Source organism: Procambarus clarkii, chromosome 12, assembly GCF_040958095.1.
Source record: "Procambarus clarkii isolate CNS0578487 chromosome 12, FALCON_Pclarkii_2.0, whole genome shotgun sequence".
NCBI lineage: Eukaryota > Metazoa > Arthropoda > Malacostraca > Decapoda > Cambaridae > Procambarus > Procambarus clarkii.
This window is the reverse complement of record NC_091161.1, coordinates 13,827,529-13,850,655: the sequence shown is the minus strand read 5'-3', so window position 1 is coordinate 13,850,655 and position 23,127 is coordinate 13,827,529. Positions and strand designations below refer to the sequence as shown.

General features: G+C 43.1%; 1 protein-coding gene across 1 annotated transcript in view; it reads left to right on the top strand.

Annotated features, from left to right (window-relative positions):
- Positions 1-23,127, top strand: part of LOC123748909 (guanylate cyclase 32E) — a 99,617-nt gene that overhangs the window by 36,180 nt on the left and 40,310 nt on the right. The window contains exons 10-17 of the mRNA XM_069323309.1: positions 1,014-1,190; positions 7,015-7,135; positions 7,696-7,881; positions 9,268-9,442; positions 11,970-12,110; positions 17,149-17,272; positions 20,628-20,696; positions 21,793-21,967. Coding sequence (XP_069179410.1) covers positions 1,014-1,190; positions 7,015-7,135; positions 7,696-7,881; positions 9,268-9,442; positions 11,970-12,110; positions 17,149-17,272; positions 20,628-20,696; positions 21,793-21,967 — 1,168 coding nt within the window. The remainder of the gene's footprint in view (positions 1-1,013; positions 1,191-7,014; positions 7,136-7,695; positions 7,882-9,267; positions 9,443-11,969; positions 12,111-17,148; positions 17,273-20,627; positions 20,697-21,792; positions 21,968-23,127) is intronic.

The window sequence follows — 23,127 nt, the reverse complement described above, 5'->3', positions numbered from 1 at the left end:
AACAGCTTCTTCTCCTGTATCAACTTACCCAGGCTTTACGCCCTGGAGATGGGGGGACCTGCTGCACGGGTAACAGCTTCTTCTCCTGTATCAACTTACCCAGGCTTTGTACCCTGGAGATGGGGGGACCTGCTGCATGGGTAACAGCTTCTTCTCCTGTATCAACTTACCCAGGCTTTACGCCCTGGAGATGGGGGGGACCTGCTGCATGGGTAACAGCTTCTTCTCCTGTATCAACTTACCCAGGCTTTACGCCCTGGAGATGGAGGGAACCTGCTGCATGGGTAACAGCTTCTCCCCCGTATCAACCCACCCTGGCTTTGTACCCTGGAGAGGGGGGGGGGACCTGCTGCATGGGTAACAGCTTCTCCCCCGTATCAACCCACCCTGGCTTTACACCCTGGAGAGCGGAGGGGGGACCTGCTGCATGGGTAACAGCTTCTTCCCCGTATCAACCTACCCTGGCTTTGTACCCTGGAGAGGGGGGGGGACCTGCTGCATGGGTAACAGCTTCTCCCCCTGTATCAACCTACCCTGGCTTTACGCCCTGGAGATGGAGGGAACCTGCTGCATGGGTAACAGCTTCTCCCCCGTATCAACCTACCCAGGCTTTGTACCCTGGAGAGGGGGGGGGGGGGGGAGGACCTGCTGCATGGGTAACAGCTTCTCCCCCGTATTAACCTACCCAGGCTTTGTACCCTGGAGACGGGGGGGGGGAGGACCTGCTGCATGGGTAACAGCTTCTCCCCTGTATCAACCCACCCTGGAGAGCGGAGGGGGGACCTGCTGCATGGGTAACAGCTTCTCCCCTGTATCAACCCACCCTGGCTTTACACCCTGGAGAGGGGGGGGGACCTGCTGCATGGGTAACAGCTTCTCCCACCGTATCAACCCACCCTCTCTTTGCGCCCTGGAGAGGCCACTCCAGACCGACAACTAGAGCCCAACCCCATAGTCTCCCGAGACTAATAGATGTCAACTACCACTAATGAGCCTCTCTTAACACCCCTTAGATGCGTGACGTCCGCCATGAAAACCTGTTGGCGTTCATTGGGTGTTCAGTGGACACGGGGAACGTCTGTGTTCTAACAGCCTATTGTGCCCGCGGGTCCCTACACGACGTGCTCTCTAATGACGACCTCCTGCTGGATAACATGTTCGTCGCCTCCCTCGTAGCCGATCTGATCAAGGTAGGTCAACGAGAGAATCATATATATATATATATATATATATATATATATATATATATATATATATATATATATATATGTCGTACCTAGTAGCCAGAACGCACTTCTCAGCCTAATATGCAAGACCAAATTTGCCTAGTAAGCCAAGTTTTCCTGAATTAATATATTTTCTCTAATTTTTTTCTTATGAAATGATAAAGCTACCCATTTCATTATGTATGAGATCAATTTTTTTTATTGGAGTTAAAATTAACGTAGATATAGGACCGAACCTAACCAACCCTACCTAACCTAACCTAACCTATCTTTATAGATTAGGTTAGGTTAGGTAGCCGAAAAACTTAGGTTATGTTAGGTTAGGTAGGTTAGGTAGTCGAAAAACAATTAATTCATGAAAACTTGGCTTACTAGGCAAATTTGGCCTTGCATAGTAGGCTGAGAAGTGAGTTCTGGCTACTAGGTACGACATATATATATATATAAACTTTTAGACACACAACACTATTTCAGAAGTTTCTATACTTCTAACTTGCGTGTTTAGGCAAGTGTGTGCATTATATATATATATATATATATATATATATATATATATATATATATATATATATATATATATATATATATATATATATATATATATATATATATAAACTTTTAGATACACAACACTATTTCAGAAGTTTCTATACTTCTAACTTGCGTGTTTAGGCAAGTGTGTGCATTATATATATATATATATATACATATATATATATATATATATATATATATATATATATATATATATATATATATATATATATATATATATATATATATATATATGAGAATATTTGTCTGTTGTCTGTAAAAAAGTTGGATCCAGACGTCTAGGGCAAGTCTCACAAAACATGTCTTAGAGAATATTTCTTATAGACATATTTACCATGATTTACTGATCTCTGAAAAATGAAAAATAACCTCTTGCCGTTACTATGGTCGCATTAGCGTAACTGAAATAATCCTTCGACAGCTTCCAATTTTGGCTAGAACACAGATCTGAGCACAAACACTAAAGTAGGCTTAACTAGAACACTCGCTTGAACACAGACGAGCCATAAAGCTCTATCATTGTACCCCTTGTAAACACAGATAATACTATCAATGCTCACTAATGGCTGTAATCTGTTAGAGTCAGATATTCTAAGCCAGATATCAGGTTATTGCATTATCCTTCAGACTATATTGTTGGGGCGTTAGTCCCAACAATATAGTACGAAGGTTGTTCGATAACAATATCGAACGATGTAATTAGTGACATGGGTTGTGTAATCCAGGAATATCCGGGGGTGGATTAAATTCCTTCTTTTTGCTGCTTCGCCTCCTCGTCCGCCCTACTACCTGGAGGTCCGATAATGTTATGTATCTCCCTCCTTCTCTACTCCATCTTCCTAAGAGCTTCGATGTTTGTCTCAATCATCCTTAATTCTCTCCTCAGTTCCCTACTTCTCTAATTCCTTGCGTCCGCCTATCCCTTTCCCGCCTCATTTAGTCATTCTAGCAAATCATCTGTCATTCCAGTCACCGCTTTTCATCCTGAAACCTTCCCAATCATCCATATGCGAAGCTCAGAGTTTCTCAGAACTATACATAATATTCAAGTCTTCATTGGCCAGTGCAGGCGAGGAGTCACAATAACGTGGCTGAAATATGTTGACCAGACCACACACTAGAAGGTGAAGGGACGACGACGTTTCGGTCCGTCCTGGACCATTCTCAAGTCGATTGTGAATCCACTTGAGGACCATTCTTAAGTCGATTGACAATCGACTTGAGGACCATTCTCAAGTGGATTCACAATCGACTTGAGGACCATTTTCAAGTCGATTCACAATCGACTTGAGAATGGTCCAAGACGGACCGAAACGTCGTCGTCCCTTCACCTTCTAGTGTGTGGTCTGGTCAACAAACTTTCCCTAATTTGAAAAAAATGAAGAACATGTTATCAATAGATTATGTCGATCTTTTAAATCATTTTCTATTAGACTCATGAACGTCCATCAAGATTGGCTTTGGATTTAAGAGGTTTTATATACAATATGACCTTAAACCAAAATGAAAAATCGAGGACTAGCGTTCAAATTCCACCTTTTCCATCAAGGACTCCCTATCGCGTCGAGGGCCGGAAGCCTTGCTTCTACGAATTCATCACCATTCATGTCTAAGTTCAGGCTTCTGCTGGATTTAGACCGTCATATATTTTAGATATATAATGCTGTTTTTTTTTTTTTTTTTTGAGATATATACAAGAGTTGTTACATTGTTGTACAGCCACTAGTACGCGTAGCGTTTCGGGCAAGTCCTTAATCCTATGGTCCCTGGAATACGATCCCCGCCGCGAAGAATCGTTGTTACAACCAAGTACACATTTTACTGTTGCGTTAAACAGAGGCTACAGTTAAGGAATTGCGCCCAGTAAATCCTCCCCGGCCAGGATACGAACCCATGACATAGCGCTCGCGGAACGCTAGGCGAGTGTCTTACCACTACACCACGGGGACTGCCAAACGGGTTTAGACCGTCGTGAGACAGGTTAGTTTTACCCTTCAGGATTCTGTGCACTTAATCTAGCTTTTCACTAGTTGGCCTGACCAGGGGGTTTCAGGCGCCACGTTCAAAAGATCTCCGGATGAGCAGGGAAAGGCAAGTTTTCCTTCGCCATGGGGGTAAGGTAGGCAAGCCTTCCTTCCCTATAGGGTAGGGTAGTGCAGGAGACAGCTTGGGCAGACAGCCGTAGAGGCTTAAGAAGCCAGGCTGAGAATTTCTGAGGCGTTTGGGGAGATGTCTTCCACGCAGTACATGGAAGTACTGGCCGGGCAGGATTGACTGGGCACCAATCTTTAACTGTATAAATAAATTAATAAATAAAAATAAAGAAATCGTTCGATGCCCCTTCAAGATCAAAACGTTTTATCATTGCTAATTAACAGTGTTTATCATTTTTTAATTCATTACTGTAATATACTTTGCAAAATATTTTTATTCGCTAATTGGCAGTTTGCTGACTTAGGCCTAAAGACTGTTTTCAAAGAGGCATTAAATCATCTTTAACCTTGAAATATACAGATTCTCTGTCACATGCGATAGTGAATATCGTTATCTTCACTCTAATAAGACTTAATTGAATTCCTCGGAGTTTATCTTCTTGAGGTTATCTCGAGATGATTTCGGGGCTTTTAGTGTCCCCGCGGCCCGGTCCTCGACCAGGCCTCCACCCCCAGGAAGCAGGCCGTGACAGCTGACTAACACCCAGGTACCTATTTTACTGCTAGGTAACAGGGGCATAGGGCGAAAGAAACTGCCCATTGTTTCTCGCCGGCGCCTGGGATCGAACCCAGGACCACAGGATCACAAGTCCAGCGTGCTGTCCGCTCGGCCGACCGGCTCCCGGAGTAGGCAAAATTGTAATTAATTTTTGTCAATACTAATAATTAACCTTGAAAAGCACTGAACGTAGTGTCTCAAGGTTAGGTTAGGTTAGGTTAGGTTAGGTTAGGTTAGGTTTGTTAGGTTAGGTTAGGTTAGGTTAGGTTAGGTTAGGTTAGGTTAGGTTTGTTAGGTTTGTTAGGTTAGGTTAGGTTAGGTTAGGTTAGGTTTGTTAGGTTAGGTTAGGTTAGGTTAGGTTAGGTTAGGTTAGGTTAGGTTAGGTTTGTTAGGTTAGGTTAGGTTAGGTTAGGTTAGGTTAGGTTAGGTTTGTTAGTGGTCAAAAAGCTACGTTAATGACTTACAATCCAAGCAATCTCCTCTGTTCCTTAATGGCTCAACTACCATCAACTCTCACACCCACATAAACGTCTAAGAGACAATTATTTAGAGAAATCTGATATATTTTTCATTATTCTGACCATAAATCCCTCCTGGTAGTTAGAGTAATCCCTAAGCAAGGGATTACTTAGGATTACTCTTAGGATCCTCTACACCTTAATAGTTAAGTCAGCCCTCGTTTGTCTTCAGTCATATATATATATATATATATATATATATATGACTGAAGACAAACGAGGGCTGACTTAACTGGGCATATATATATATATATATATATATATATATATATATATATATATATATATATATATATATATATATATATATATATATATATATATATATGCACCGTAATCATGTGACATTTTGTTATGCTTTTCCAATATTTTTTTTACCTGTTAAAAGCATTCCTGTAGCGACGAAACATTTCTATCCATGAAATGCAAATACACAACACCAACTGAACTTGACACAAGGTATTACGTCTCTCTGCATTGTTTGCTTGTTTGATGTTTGTTCTTGACTGCTGTTCACAGGGATCAATGAGTGCTGTTTACCAGTCAAAGCTTTCTCACAAAAGTTGAGTCTTGTATTTTACGAAAAAAATGTTTTTTATTTTTAATGTATTCTGGGGTGAGGGGTGGGGATGGGAGGGCTACTCATATGTCTAGAGATAGAGAGAGGTCCGGGCCACTCAGAGATCCGGGCCACTCTGATGTCTAGAAAGACCAAACAAATGGTTGCTAGACGTAAACCCCACTAAATGTAAAGAGATGGTGATGGGAACGGTTGAAATGAGACCAGGAGGTATGTATAGCATATAGAAAATGGAATTACGAGTAACAGAAAGATAAAAATATTTGAAAGTAGATATAATTCCAGTCCTAACACCAGAATTTCAGCCCCTAACACCAGAATTCCAGTCCTAACACCAGAATTCCAGCCCCTAACACCAGAATTCCAGTCCTAACACCAGAATTCCAGCCCCTAACACCAGAATTCCAGCCCCTAACACCAGAATTCCAGTCCTAACACCAGAATTCCAGTCCTAACACCAGAATTCCAGTCCTAACACCAGAATTCCAGCCCCTAACACCAGAATTCCAGTCCTAACACCAGAATTCCAGCCCCTAACACCAGAATTCCAGCCCCTAACATCTAGTCTAACATCGAAACAATTTTGGAAGCTGCCAAACATTCGTCGGACATTTAATGAGTCTAATTAGAACTTTTACCCCGCAATCTAAACAACCTTCGTGAGACCAGCACTGGAATATGAAGCTCGTTGCTCGACCGTGTATATCGTCCCCCTTGGTTCGAACCCCGGGTAGATTATCTCTAACAAGAGGTAAGACAAGGCTATCAGGCGGGGGCTAAGGAGCTAGACTTCGCTTCCTCGTTATCACTGTTAGTTAACTATCTAGCAAGTACCACCATTACCACCACTATAGACACCAGAGGGAGCCGGTCGGCCGAGCGGACAGCACACTGGACTTGTGATCCTGTGGTCCCGGGGTCGATCCCAGGCGCCGGCGAGAAACAATGGGCAGAGTTTCTGTCACCCTATGCCCCTGTTACCTAGCAGTAAAATAGGTACCTGGGTGTTAGTCAGCTGTCACGGGCTGCTTCCTGGGGGTGGAGGCCTGGTCGAGGACCGGGCCGCGGGGACACTAAAGCCCCGAAATCATCTTAAGATAACCTCAAGATAATCAGTGGACCTACACCACATAATCACAACACAAATTACGAACAAAAATGAAACCTTAACTCCCCCCCCCCCCCCCCCGACTTGGGCTGGACGGTAGAGCGACGGTCTCGCTTCATATAGGTCAGCGTTCAATCCCCCGAGACCGTCCACCATTCCTTTCCCTCCGTCCCATCCCAAATCCTTATCCTGACCCCTTCCCAGTGCTATATAGTCGTCATGGCTTGGCGCTTTCCCCCTAATAGTTGCCTTAACTACCCCATCTACCAAGAAGGCAACTCTGCAAGCACTCTACCTCTCATCTACCTCCCACAGGGCATGATCTACCTCCACGACAGTGAGATCGTCTCTCACGGTAATCTTCGCTCCACGAACTGCCTTATCGACTCGAGGTGGATACTTCAAGTAGCTGACTTCGGCCTGCACGAGTTCAAAGGTCGGTGGAAAGTTGTACCATGAGTTCAAAGGTCGGTGGAAAGTTGTACCATGAGTTCAAAGGTCGGTGGAAAGTTGTACTATGAGTTCAAAGGTCGGTGGAAAGTTGTACCATGAGTTCAAAGGTCGGTGGAAAGTTGTACCATGAGTTCAAAGGTCGGTGGAAAGTTGTACCATGAGTTCAAAGGTCAGTGGAAAGTTGTACCATGAGTTCAAAGGTCGGTGGAAAGTTGTACCATGAGTTCAAAGGTCGGTGGAAAGTTGTACCATGAGTTCAAAGGTCGGTGGAAAGTAGTACTACAATTGACCTGAAACCAACAACAATTTGGCTGTATGCAGGCGAGGAGTCACAATAACGTGGCTGAAGTATGTTGACCAGACCACACACACTAGAAGGTGAAGGGACGACGACGTTTCGGTCCGTCCTGAATCGACTTGAGAATGGTCCAGGACGGACCGAAACGTCGTCATCCCTTCACCTTCTATTATGTGGTCTGGTCAACAACATGGCTGTCTTTGTTTGTGATACCACATGTTTTTAACCTCTCCATTCCTTTCCAGCTTCGCCGTACCAGATGGTGGAGCCGCATAAGAAGCTGTGGAGGGCCCCTGAACTGCTGCGGGCGCCAGGGGCCCACCCTCGAGGGACACAGAAGGGCGACGTCTTCTCCTTCGGCATCATTCTCTTCGAAGTCGTCGGCCGGCAGGGCCCGTGGGGCGCCCTTACCCACAAGTTCTCCCTACAGGGTAAACTCTCCTGTATCTTAAAGAACCTCTAAACATGAAAAAATCAACAAGGGCCGTGACGAGGGTTCGAACCTACGTCTAAGAGAATCCCAGACGCGTCTTAATCGACTGAGAACAAATGCCCTTGTGGATTTCTTCATTTGATGCATCACGCTATTGTGATTTCAGTGTGGAACCCTAAACATGTTATCTTAACCTGAAAAATCGTAAAATGCAGTCGAAACTTACAGTTACAGTGGTCAATATTACTTGCATAATGACCCAACGACACCTTTTGGGCAGGAAACTGTGACGAGTCAAAGGAATTATTTCAAACGAAGCTTCAGATTCAAAGTGAACACTTCCTCAAAGGTGATCAGGTCGAGTTCATCAGGGGGTTCAAGACGTGTTCAAGACGTAATAACACATTTCCTCCACGTTTCGAACATCACAGTTCGAACAGTTGAGCAGTGTTCGGTTGTATGGTGTTCGCCGAACACCATACGACAGTCCATAGGGAAGAAATTCCATATTCTCTAAGTGATACCAGTTTAGGCTATCTTCCTCTTAAGGTTATCTTGAGGTTATCTTGAGATGATTTCGGGGCTTTTAGTGTCCCCGCGGCCCGGTCCTCGACCAGGCCTCCACCCCCCAGGAAGCAGCCCGTGACAGCTGACTAACACCCAGGTACCTATTTTACTGCTAGGTAACAGGGGTAACATAGGGTGAAAGAAACTCTGCCCATTGTTTCTCCCCGGCGCCTGGAATCGAACCCAGGACCACAGGATCACAAGTCCAGCGTGCTGTCCGCTCGGCCGACCGGCTCCGGTTGATTCATAGAATCCGATTTTTTTTTTACATTATATTAAAGGGGAAACTCTCATATTTCTTGTAGAACAAGTTTCCAACGTGTTTTTGAAGCTGCACAGTCGATAATTACTGTGACACAGTAGTCCACCACTGGCTCAGCATCCTCTCTGTACTGTGACTCACACCTCACCGTTGTTCACTGTGAAATTGAAGCCTGTTATAAATAATTCCCACACACCTGGACTCAATATTTTACACACGTGGTACCTTGGGTTATTATGTAAGGTATTGGCTGTATTATAAGTACAAATTTGTACAGTCATTTACATTCTTTTGTCTATGGTTTATTTAGCATTTTTCTAATTTACATATTCTACTTTATTAGTGACGTGAGAACAGTTCATGTGTGTGTGTGTGTGTGTGTGTGTGTGTGTGTGTGTGTGTGTGTGTGTGTGTGTGTGTGTGTGTGTGTGCGTGTGCGTGTGTGTGTTCATGTGCGTGTGTGAGTTTTAATTTTCTCATTCATCTCCAACTCTTTCATTTCTCGCTCTTCACCACCACTTTAATTTCACCTTTGTCTTCATTCATTTGCAACAGAGATCGTGTGTCAGGTGACAGAGGGCCAGGAGCCTCCTCTGAGGCCACCTTTGGGGAGCCTGAAGACTCCTGAGTACGTCCAAAGATGCCTGATGGAGTGCTGGGCTGAGGACCCGGACGAAAGGCCGGACTTCAAGCTGGTTAGAGTGAGACTGAAGGAAATGCAGAGTGGTCTGTGAGTATGAGGGGATGGTGGTGGTGGTGATTGTGGTGGGTGGGGGGTTGTGGTGGGTGGTGATTGTGGTGGTGTAGGGTGTTGTAGTGGTGGTGGAATGTCTACATAAACATGTGAAGATTGCCAGAGGCTATGGAAAAAATGATATGCAAATTCTTTATCATTTAGAAAATGATAAAGAAATTTGTGAGGAGCTCAATGCTAGTTTCCATGGAGTGTTTACTACTTAGCCTGAACAGCTCCCAGAGCTAGATGAGGCAGCAGCTCCTGATGAGAAACTTCTAAAAATTCAGGTAACAGCAGAGGCAGTAAGACTATAGGTAGCATCACTGGATGAAACTAAAGTTACTGGGCCTGATAGAGTATCACCATGGTTGTTAAAAGAAGCAGCCCAGACCCTCAGCATACCTCTAGCACTAATCTATAACTTACACAGAGGAAGAATTGCCCAGCTGCTGGAAGAAGGCAAAATGTGATGCCAATCTACAAGAAAGGAGATAGAGAAGCGGCACCTAATTTCAGACCAGCGTCACTCACAAGGACCAGTTGCAAAGTGCCTGAAAGAATGATAAGGTTAAGACTAGTTGCACACCTAGAATGAGTTAGGTCTGTAAGTAAACAACAACAACACGGCTTTAGAGAAGGGAAATCATGCCTGACAAATCTGGAGTTTTATGATAAGATAACGAAAATAAGGCAAGACAGGAAGGCTGGGCAGATTGCATATTTCTGGACTGTCAAAATGCCTTTGATACAGTACCACACAGGAGGTTACTATACAGACTTGAGAGTCAGGCGGGTGTAGACGGAGACGCACTATCATGGGTAAGGAATTACCTGACAGACAGGTGTCAGAGAGTGAGAGTGAGGGGCGAGGAGTGGGACTGGCGGAGAGTAACAAGCGGAGTGCCTCAAGGCTCGGTGCTGGGTCCCATACTATTCCTCATTTATGTAAACGACTTGACTGCAGGAGTTGAGTCTTATCGATGTTATCGATGTCTTATCTTATCGAGCCTTATCGATATCAATGTTTGCAGATGATGCAAAACTAATGAAGAGGGTTGAGACAGATAAGTATTATAAGATTCTTCAGGATGACTTGAACAGGTTTCAGAGCTGGTCAGAGAAATGGCTGCCAGAGTTCAATACCAGCAAGTGTAAGGTGATGGAAATGGGATCAGGAGCCAGGAAACCGAAAGGCCACTACACGAAGAAGGGAAACTACCTCCCTATAACTAGAGAAAGACCTGGGAGTGGACGTAACACCAAACCTAACTCCAGAGACTCATATAAACATAATAACATCAGCGGCATACTCTACTCTGGCAAAAGTCAGAACATCCTTCAGAAACCTGAATAAGGAGGCTTTAAGATCACTGTAGACCGCGTATGTGAGGGCAGGCTTAGAGTATGCCGACCCATCCTGGAACCCCCACTTAAAAAAACACATAAGGAAGCTGGAAAAGGTGCAGAAGTTGACTCGTCCCAAAGCTGTGAGGAATGAGGTACGAAGACAGACTGAAGGAACTAAACCTGACGACGCTAGAAAGGAGGGACAAGGGGGACATGATACAGACGTATAAAATACCTAGAGGGATTGACAAGGTGGAAACAGAGGAAATGTTTACAATGAATAACAACAGAACAAGGTGGCATAGATGGAAGCTTGAGACTCAGATGTGTCATAGAGATTATAAAAGGTTTTCCTTTAGCATACACAAGGTAGGATAGTGAGTAAATAGAATGACCTTAAAGAGCAGATTGTAGGGGCTAACTCCATTCATAACTTTAAAAGCAGATATGATAGGGAAATAGGTCAGGAGTCATTGTATTAGACAACACCAACAGCTCGAAAAGCGGGGTCCAAGACCTAGAGCTCGATCCTGTATGTACAAATAGTAAAAAACTACAAATAGTAAATACACACACACACATCTAGAAAAGGAAGTGCATTAGGCAGTGATGTGGTGGAGGCTGACTCCATACACAGCTTTAAATGTAGATATGATAGAGCCCAGTAGGCTCAGGAACCTGTACATTAGTTGACTGACCGTTGAGAGGCGGGACCAAAGAGCCAGAGCTCAACCCCCGCAAGCACAATTAGATGAGTACACACACACACACCCACACAGGGGGCCTCGTAGCCTGGTGGATAGCGCGCAGGACTCGTAATTCTGTGGCGCAGGTTCGATTCCCGCACGAGGCAGAAACAAATGGGCAAAGTTTCTTTCACCCTAAGTGCCCCTGTTACCTAGCAGTAAATAGGTACCTGGGAGTTAGTCAGCTGTCACGGGCTGCTTCCTGGGGTGTGTGTGTGTGGTGTGTGTGGTGTGGGAAAAAAAAATAGTAGTTAGTAAACAGTTGATTGACAGTTGAGAGGCGGGCCGAAAGAGCAAAGCTCAACCCCCGCAAAACACAACTAGTAAACACAACTAGTAAACACAACTAGTAAACACACACACACACACTCACCCACAGACAGTCTGTTCACCACGCTAACGTTACAGGACCTCCTTGTGTTCACCAGGAAGCTGAACATCGTGGACAACATGCTGGCAATGATGGAGAAGTACGCGTACAACCTGGAGGGCAAGGTGCAGGAGCGGACCAAGCAGCTCATGGAGGAGAAGAAGAAGACTGAAACCTTGCTGCTAAGGATGCTACCCAAGTGAGTCTAATTTAGTCCACCCTCTTCTTCGGTACGTTTTCATTCCTTGGGTATTGTTACCTTAATGTATCACAATTCATTCGTGGGTCTATGTCCCTTCGTGAGCCTATGTTTCTTTGTGGGTCTATGTCCTTTCGTGGGCCTATGTTTCTTTGTGGGTCTATGTCCTTTCGTGGGCCTATGTTTCTTTGTGGGTCTATGTTCTTTCGTGGACCTATGTCCCTTTGTGGGTCTATGTCCCTTCGTGGGCCTATGTTTCTTTGTGGGTCTATGTCCTTTCGTAGACCTATGTCCCTTTGTGGGTCTATGTCCCTTCGTGGGCCTATGTTTCTTTGTGGGTCTATGTCCTTTCGTAGACCTATGTCCCTTTGTGGGTCTATGTCCCTTCGTGGGCCTATGTTTCTTTGTGGGTCTATGTTCTTTCGTAGACCTATGTCCCTTTGTGGGTCTATGTCCCTTCGTGGGCCTATGTTTCTTTGTGGGTCTATGTCCTTTCGTAGACCTATGTCCCTTTGTGGGTCTATGTCCCTTCGTGGGCCTATGTTTCTTTGTGGGTCTATGTCCTTTCGTAGACCTATGTCCCTTTGTGGGTCTATGTCCCTTCGTGGGCCTATGTTTCTTTGTGGGTCTATGTTCTTTCGTAGACCTATGTCCCTTTGTGGGTCTATGTCCCTTCGTGGGCCTATGTTTCTTTGTGGGTCTATGTCCTTTCGTAGACCTATGTCCCTTTGTGGGTCTATGTCCCTTCGTGGGCCTATGTTTCTTTGTGGTCTATGTCCTTTCGTAGACCTATGTCCCTTTGTGGGTCTATGTCCCTTCGTGGGCCTATGTTTCTTTGTGGGTCTATGTCCTTTCGTAGACCTATGTCCCTTTGTGGGTCTATGTCCCTTCATAGACCTATGTCCCTTTGTGGGTCTATGTCCCTTCGTAGACCTATGTCCCTTCGTGGGCCTATGTTTCTTTGTGGGTCTATGTCCTTTCGTAGACCTATGTCCCTTTGTGGGTCTATGTCCCTTCGTGGGCCTATGTTTCTTTGTGGGTCTATGTCCTTTCGTAGACCTATGTCCCTTTGTGGGTCTATGTCCCTTCGTGGGCCTATGTTTCTTTGTGGGTCTATGTCCTTTCGTAGACCTATGTCCCTTTGTGGGTCTATGTCCCTTCGTGGGCCTATGTTTCTTTGTGGGTCTATGTCCTTTCGTAGACCTATGTCCCTTTGTGGGTCTATGTCCCTTCGTGGGCCTATGTTTCTTTGTGGGTCTATGTCCTTTCGTAGACCTATGTCCCTTTGTGGGTCTATGTCCCTTCATAGACCTATGTCCCTTTGTGGGTCTATGTCCCTTCGTAGACCTATGTCCCTTCGTGGGTCTATGTCCTTTCGTAGACCTATGTCCCTTTGTGGGTCTATGTCCCTTCGCGGGCCTATGTTTCTTTGTGGGTCTATGTCCTTTCGTAGACCTATGTCCCTTTGTGGGTCTATGTTCCTTCGTCGACCTATGTCCCTTTGTGGGTCTATGTCCTTTCGTAGACCTATGTCCCTTTGTGGGTCTATGTCCCTTCGTGGGCCTATGTTTCTTTGTGGGTCTATGTCCTTTCGTAGACCTATGTCCCTTTGTGGGTCTATGTTCCTTCGTGGGCCTATGTTTCTTTGTGGGTCTATGTCCTTTCGTAGACCTATGTCCCTTTGTGGGTCTATGTCCCTTCGTAGACCTATGTCCCTTTGTGGGTCTATGTCCCTTCGTGGGCCTGAGTGAGTGATTTCCTTAAAGTCTCTGTGTTTCAACATGGCTCTAATGGGTGACTATCTTAATATCTACGTCTGGATGTACTCCTTATGAGAATTGAACGAAACTCAGTACACAGTCACAATAGTACATGCTCTTTGTACTGAACAGTTACACTCCTGGGTATATGTACTCTTAAGTGTAGAGGAAGCACTTTACACCCTCGTGACTCGAGCACTTACGGTGCATCTCTGGACGAAGTGGAGACACACTCGATGTCACACTTACTGACGTAAACATGATCATACAACCTCCTCTCATACTATCGTTTAAAGCTCTCAATAGGACGACATTTAAATTGCGTTTGCAGTAAAAATATTGAAACAATGGTACAGGCAAAGTTCAATATATCACAACACATCATGGCCACACACAAAATGTAGACTTTACGCACAAAAGTTAAGATCAGCTATGGTATATCTTGATTTATAATATAGCGATCAATGTTCTCTCCCACACACCTTACTCTTCCATTACTACTACTCTCCCTCCTTCCCTCTCTCTCTCTCTCCTTCCTTCTCTACCTCCTGCCCTCCCGGGCACACGTACAGGTTTTCCTTCCCTCTTTTCTATCTTAACCCTGTGTCACTCATTTCAGGCCTGAGGGCCACCACTGGCGTATCAAAGGTTCCTGTGTTATTCCTGAACAAAAACTACAAAAGTCTTTTAAAATGTAGTATTATCTTGGCATTTATGGCTTCGACAGACTGGCTATTCCGTGTTTTTTACTGCCCTTGATAGTGAACAGTAGTGGCTTGTTTTCAGCCCTACTTTTATGGCCTGATGAGCTGTTGTTTGTTGTCTGTAATTACATTGGACCATTTGAAGAAATGGTCCAATGATTTTTTATTTTGCCGCTCAAATTGAAATGATTTTTTTGCCAGCTCTGCATTTAGCTTCTATTTTTTTTTTTTTTTTTTTTTTTGAGATATATACAAGAGTTGTTACATTGTTGTAGAGCCACTAGTACGCGTAGCGTTTCGGGCAAGTCCTTAATCCTACGGTCCCTGGAATACGATCCCCTGCCGCGAAGAATCGTTTTTTCATCCAAGTACACATTTTACTGTTGCGTTAAACAGAGGCTACAGTTAAGGAATTGCGCCCAGTAAATCCTCCCCGGCCAGGATACGAACCCATGACATAGCGCTCGCAGAACGCCAGGCGAGTGTCTTACCACTACACCACGGAGACTGCTATTAAAGATGGTATATCATTTTGAAGGTGAGGTCTCCATCTATATCTACAATGAGGCTAGCACTAAGCAGGGCTAGTCTCATTATACTTGGCAGGATTAATGGGGATTTTATGGTGAGTGCTACATAGGGGTCACGTCTGTAGAGAGGTAAACTCCAATGCCCTTCACAAAAGTCTGTGGATGTGAAATATTCTAGCCAGAGTCCATAGATTTTATCATTAGTTTATATAATATCCCGCCAACCACATGACGAAACTATGACGTTGCTACAACATTCGCCTAAGTTTTAACACCTAACAAGTTGTAACAACGTTCTAACACGTCATAAAAGCGTTATAACGAGACGTAACGACTTTATTACAAGTTGTAATGAGCGGAAAATAGGAACAGTTACATTGTGTGTTTGTAGGGATTGACTTCATGTTTTGAGCTTTATAAGGTGTGTGTCCAAAGGGCAGGTTTGCATTCTGAGGCAACCTTTTGGTTACAATGATGAGTTGAGAGCGTGTGGGAGCCGGGAGAGAGGCGAAGAGGAGCGGGATGTGTGTGATGATGATGATGATAAGATTAAACCACCCAAAAGGTGGCACGGGCATGAATAGCCCGTAAGTGGTGGCCCTTTTGAGCCATTACCAGTATCAATAGCTGATACTGGAGATCTGTGGAGGTGCGACTGCACCCTACGAGACGGGCTCCGAGCAGGTGGAGAGTGTTATGGTAGATTTCGTCTATTCTATTCTATCCAACATCTATTCTTCATCAATCTGCTGCACAATTATATTGTTGATATAATCATTATAATGAATGTACTTTAAAGACATAATTTTTTGTTCAATTATGTCTTTAAAGTATATTTACGAAGAGGATTGGCCCCAAGATCACACCTTACAGTACTCCACTCTCAACATTTGTCCAATTCTATTCACTTTCATACAGTGAAATATAGTGAAAGTGACTTTCATACAGTGAAATATAGTGAAAGTGACTTTCATACAGTGAAATATAGTGAAAGTGACTTTCATACAGTGAAATATAGTGAAAGTGACTTTCATACAGTGAAATATAGTGAAAGTGACTTTCATACAGTGAAATATAGTGAAAGTGACTTTCATACAGTGAAATATAGTGAAAGTGACTTTCATACAGTGAAATATAGTGAAAGTGACTTTCATACAGTGAAATATAATGAAAGTGACTTTCATACAGTGAAAGCCAAAAACCTTAGACGTTCTTAGGTTTAAACAATGCTTTAAGCTTCTAATATTTTGACGTCAGCGTACGTATGTGGTTACCGGGGCTTAGCGTCCCCGCGGCCCGGTCGTCGACCAGGCTTCCTATGTGCTTGCTGTTTATTGTGCGTCTTTCGTGTGGTACTAAAGACTTCTTCTGTGGTACTAAAGTACTTCTCTAAAGCTTTTATCAGAAACTTTAGAGAAGTCCATTACATCTGCTCCAAGTCCTCTGTGCAAATATAGTCAGCCAAGATTCAATTGTTGAAAAACCCATGTTAAGTTGATTGTATAAGATTGTGAACTCTTTGAGGATGAATGTCTTCCGTCTTTAGAATATTCGCCATAAGTAATATGTAAGGAAAGTTAGGTTACGTTAGGTTAGGTGAGATGAGATTAGGTTAGGTTACGCTGTTTAGTCCATAGTTTTCTGTTGAACGTTTTGTGCGTTTCTTGAAGATGGGATGACATTTGGATATAATCGAGGGGGGACTATTCCTTTGTTCCGTACATTTTCTGAATACGAGTTTTAAGTAATGGGCAAAACTCATCGGATAGTTCCTTTGTGATTTTAGATTGGGTTATATCACCCCCCTGTTGCTTTTAATTTTCCTAATTTGCTAATTTGTTGATGCTCATCTTGATTATTTCACACGTAATGTATGCATCCAGTAACCCATTTTCTTCTGCTTCAGCCATATCTTGGTGATGAGAGAAAACTACTTGAGGGTATACTCATGTAAAATATTTACTCATTGTTACCCCTCCCTGGGGTCCTTGTACCACTCATTCCCCTGCCTAACTACCCTATTCCCTCCGTCTCTCTCCCTCAGGTCAGTCGCCGAGTCCCTGAAGAGAGGAGAGCAGGTTTCTCCTGAGAGTTACGACAATGTTACTATCTACTTTAGTGACATTGTTGGCTTTACTTCCCTCTCCGCTGAGTCCGCACCCCTTCAGGTGAGTAGTAGAAGCTTCTCTTGGAGAGTCAAAGGCACTACGGGCTCACCATAGCCCGTGCTACTTGGAACTTTTTGTTCCAGGTAGCAAATCTTTAACAACAACAACAGTGGCTCCTTGAGTCAAGTTGGAGTGGCCACACGATAAACATCTTGTATACGCAATCTTGCGTATACAAATATCAGCAAAATTAAACAGCTTTATTTACAAATTTGCAGACGATTCAAAAATAAACCCAGACACAAAATTGCTACGAGATGACGCAAATAAACTCTGAAAATGGACGAAAGCTTAGCAAGTGCCGTTTAATGCTGAAAAAATATATGGGGGTCTGCCCCTAGGTAATGATAACAGAACCCAGATATCAACTAGACAATAGTGAAACTGCACAATCTCAATTCGAGAAATATCTGGGAATAGTGATTAGTAAGGGACTCCCAAGACAAAACTTAAACGGACAAATGAACGTATTAAAGGGTACAGAATACTGAGATATATATCTAGCAGCGACGTAAACAAGATATCAAGGTTCATTCTTCAGCTGTAAGCTATCCATATTGTTAGGGTTCATTTGAAGAATGGTAGTTCAGCTTTGGTCCTATTATAGAATGCACTTGAATGCATACGAAGAAGAATAGCACAGTTAATCCTAGTAATTGGAAGCATTAATTACGAAGAAAGCTTACTGTAGCTTAATTAAATTTTTTTTTACAATGCTATGGGTAATACAGACATGACTGAAGTCTATAAATTGGGTATTACGAAGGGCATATAATAATAATTATATTAATGCTAATAATAATTAGTTGTGTCGGGACAGGCAGCCAGTATATATATATATATATATATATATATATATATATATATATATATATATATATATATATATATATATATATATATATATATATATTGGTGTATACTGGCAGCAGGTTTTCTTTCAAACATGTTTCATTGAATATGACCGCATATTCTGTATTTATTATTTTCTGGTTTAGGGCTTCTATCCCTCTAACTATTTTCTTAGCATCTGGGCTTAATTGAAATAGGAGTTCTCCAAAACTCATTTTCGTACTTTTAAGGTGAAGAAAAGAAGTGATTTACTATAGAGTGTATTACACTTATTTGTATAATTAGCACGACGTTTCGAACCTCCATGGTTCATTCTCAAGTGAACAGATCTTACAATACTAGTTGATTTTATACCCGCATTAGGTCAGGTGATAATACAATGAAGGTGAAAACATGGGGGGATACATAGGGGCTGCAGAAGGCTTATTGGCCCATACGAGGCATCTCCTATCTAAACACAAAGATTAATCCAGTGTAATTGGCCTGTTATGTTGGACATTGTCTTCTGTGTTGGCATCGAGAACATATCGATGCCAACACAGAAGACAATGTCCAACATAACAGGCCAATTACACTGGATTAATCTTTGTGTTTAGATAGGAGATGCCTCGTATGGGCCAATAAGCCTTCTGCAGCCCCTATGTATCCCCCCATGTTTTCACCTTCATTGTATTATCACCTGACCTAATGCGGGTATAAAATCAACTAGTATTGTAAGATCTGTTCACTTGAGAATGAACCATGGAGGTTCGAAACGTCGTGCTAATTATACAAATAAGTGTAATACACTCTATAGTAAATCACTTCTTTTCTTCACCTTAAAAGTACGAAAATGAGTTTTGGAGAACTCCTATTTCAATTAAGCCCTGATGCTAAGAAAATAGTTAGAGGGATAGAAGCCCTAAACCAGAAAATAATAAATACAGAATATGCGGTCATATTCAATGAAACATATATATATATATATATATATATATATATATATATATATATATATATATATATATATATATATATATATATATATATATATATATATGTGTGTGGTTGAAGGTGTGGTTTTAATGAGGATGGTGGGATAGATTAGTGACATAAACGGATAGGTAGATGCTAAACTGGGTTAGAGGGAAGATATGGAAGTGTGGAATAGGGGGGAATATATTTTGTAAAGAGAGTGAATGGTGATTGACCTCAAGTAATGATAGAATTGTTTGCTCAATATTTACATCAGTGGACCCTACACTGGGCCTTGCCGCAAGCCTGTTGTGTACTTATATAAATTACTCCAACTCATTTAATAAATTGATAACCAGACCACACACTAGAAAGTGAAGGGACGACGACGTTTCGGTCCGTCCTGGACCATTCTCAAGTCGATTGTGTATATAATCGACTTGAGAATGGTCCAGGACGGACCGAAACGTCGTCGTCCCTTCAACTTCTAGTGTGTGGTCTGGTCAACATACTTCAGCCACGTTATTGTGACTCATCGCCTGCATTTAATAAATTATTAAATCAACTAATTTATCAGTTAAGTTGATCAACTAATCATTGGATCATAAAAAATCAACTAATTTATAAATTAATTGATCCTGTTTTTTTGCATTAATTGTTTTCTCGTTGGTTCTGTTTGAACAAACAGAACAAACGGGATGTTTTTGTTTTTCTTCGGCTCGTCCTCCAAAAATGGGGTGGTAAATGTAACAAAACAAATAAGTGCAATAATGTACTATTCATGGCAGTTAGGAATTGTACTTATTTTCACTTAGTATTAAATCGTACTGTCAAATATATTGTGAATATTTGAGTTTACCTGAAAAACTGAATAGAAAACCACAACCTCACCTAACCGTCTTAGTTTTTGAAGATAATAATTTTATTGCTTCTTAATTACAATTAGTACTTAATCTATCGCTATATTGATATTACAGTTTTATAAAACAAAACTAAAATATATCAATAAAGTGTAAAGTAACTAAGGATATTTTAAAATTTTGCATAAAATCTATATTGTTTAATAAACCCGAAAAAGAAATTCCTAATATTTAAAACTTGTGGCTTGCCAATTAAATTTGAAAACTTCATCCTAAAATACTGAATGTCTTAACAAAACACGAGGATTAAATCGAGGGAGGGAGTTGGGTAAATGTAACAGCCTCATAAGTGTAATTATGCACTGTTTATGACAGTAAGAAAATGTACTTATTACACTTAGTATTAAATCGTACTGTCAATTCGGAGGACGTGTTGTTTATGTGTACCATTTACCTCTTATCATTTATGTGTATTTTATGGCTGTCATTTATCTGTTAACACAGCCAATCAGTTAATTTTGTTTACTTTGGTTTAGTTTCCCCTAAACATTACGTGTACGAGAGAGTGGGAGAGAGACACACATACAGATACTGAAAGAAAACGTATATTAAATAAGCTACTCTATCCCTTTGAGATGTATTTCTTTTTTGTCTCAATAAACATACTTGAACTTGAACCTTTTCGACAGATGGTGAACATGTTGAACGAGCTCTACACCTGTTTCGACGCCATCATCAGTGATTATGACATTTACAAGGTGAGAACCATTAAAAATTCTGCCTATTTTCACCCCTATTCCCTATGTATAACTGTTCTAAAAATTGTGGCAAGAATTTGGCTTTGTTTTTCATCACGAATGTTCCTCTTAGCTCACACAACACTTGAGATGAATTCATCTCAATTGGACAATGAATTGACTCAATTGATCAATTCATATCAACAATTATTGAGATGAAGAAATTCAGGAGAAATTCCTACTTTAGGTGTAACTAAACTATTCTTAAATCCGTCAGTAGTTAAGTGTTATACTGCCTCTTCCGTTCCAATTGATATGTAGGGCCAGCGAACACCCTTCCTAAACAATGGTTCATATTTCCCTAATTACTTAATTGGCCAATTGAACGGTCCATTCCAGCTTCCTGTGAAAAATTCAGTTGACACGTCAAGGGGGAAAATGACAGTCTCTTCCTTCCACTAATCTGTGTTTCTTGCCGGATGAGGTCCAATTGCATCCTGCCAGTGAGATTTTCCCAATGAAAAAGGATTTTTCCTGGTAGGCTTAGACCGTCTGGTCTATACCTGTCTATGCCCTGGTCCTGTCTATCGTCGATCATTACTCTGTCTCTGTCATTTAACTGTCTGCGCATATTTTTCCGTTTTCTCTGCGCATATTTCTCAGTTTTCTCAGCGCATATTTTTCCGTTTTCTCTGCGCATATTTTTTCGTTTTCTCTGCTCATATTTTTCCGTTTTCTCTGCGCGTACTTCTCCGTTTGGTTCTCTTGGTCATTGCTGCCTGAAAAGGGCCTGAAATCATCTTGTCCATCCTCACTCTCAGACTATTCGAACACAGCCCAAGATCACCTTTCACACATATAAACCTCCTCTTCCTAGACGCACAAAGACACCAGAACACAAACTCACAACTATCAACCCCGCGCCACCACACACATCCACCCTCCACCAAGGCTAGGATAGCACTGACATTCTCTACTAACTCCTTACCTATACACACCCACACCCACCCAAAAAAGACATTTTAAATCAATTCTCAAACCAGTCCCTTACACGCTATCCTATTTCCCACCCTGACAAGGATCCACTAACGTGTCTCTATGCCCTTGTGCCCACTAGGTGGAGACGATTGGGGATGCGTATATGGTGGTGTCGGGTCTGCCCATCAGCAATGGAGATCAGCACGCCGGGGAGATTGCCTCCATGGCCCTCAAACTGCTCTCAGCTGTTAAGCAGTTTACAATCAGACATCGCCCGTGGGATACTCTGAAACTGAGGATTGGCATCCACTCAGGTGCGTGTCTAGGGGGGTCATGAGGAGGAGTGCCAGCACTCTTGGGGGTCAGGAGGAGGAGTGCCAACACTCTAGGGGGTCAGGAGGAGGAGTGCCAGCACTCTAGGGGGTCAGGAGGAGTGCCAGCACTCTTGGGGGTCAGGAGGAGAAGTGCCAGCACTCTAGGGGGTCATGAGGAGGAGTGCCAGCACTCTTGGGGGTCAGGAGGAGGAGTGCCAACACTCTAGGGGGTCAGGAGGAGGAGTGCCAGCACTCTAGGGGGTCAGGAGGAGTGCCAGCACTCTAGGGGGTCAGGAGAAGGAGTGCCAACACTCTAGGGGGTCAGGAGGAGTGCCAGCACACTAGGGGGTCAGGAGAAGGAGTGCCAACACTCTAGGGGGTCAGGAGAAGGAGTGCCAACACTCTAGGGGGTCAGGAGAGGAGTGCCAGCACTCTAGGGGGTCAGGAGAAGGAGTGCCAACACTCTAGGGGGTCAGGAGAAGGAGTGCCAGCACTCTAGGGGGTCAGGAGAAGGAGTGCCAGCACTCTAGGGGGTCAGGAGGAGGAGTGCCAGCACTCTAGGGGGGTCAGGAGGAGTAGTGCCAGCACTCTAAGGGGTCAGGAGAGGTAGCTAGCAGCGAAAATCGCGCAATTTTTGCCAGCCAGCTGCGAGAATCGCACGGTTTTTGGCCACTAGCAGCGAAAATCGCGCGGTTTTTGGCCGCTAGCGGCGAAAATCGCGCGATTTTTGGCCACTAGCAGCGAAAATCGCGCGGTTTTTGGCCGCTAGCGGCCAAAAACCGTGCGATTTTTGCTGATAACCTATCCTAACCTAACCTAACCTAACCTAACCTAACCTCACCTAACCTAACCTAACCTAACCTAACCTAACCTCACCTAACCTAACCTAACCTCACCTAACCTAACCTCACCTAACCTCACCTAACCTAACCTAACCTAACCTCACCTAACCTAACCTAACCTAACCTAACCTAACCTCACCTAACCTCACCTAACCTCACCTAACCTAACCTAACCTAACCTAACCTAACCTAACCTAACCTCACCTAACCTAACCTAACCTAACCTAACCTAACCTAACCTCACCTAACCTAACCTCACCTAACCTAACCTCACCTAACCTCACCTAACCTAACCTCACCTAACCTAACCTAACCTAA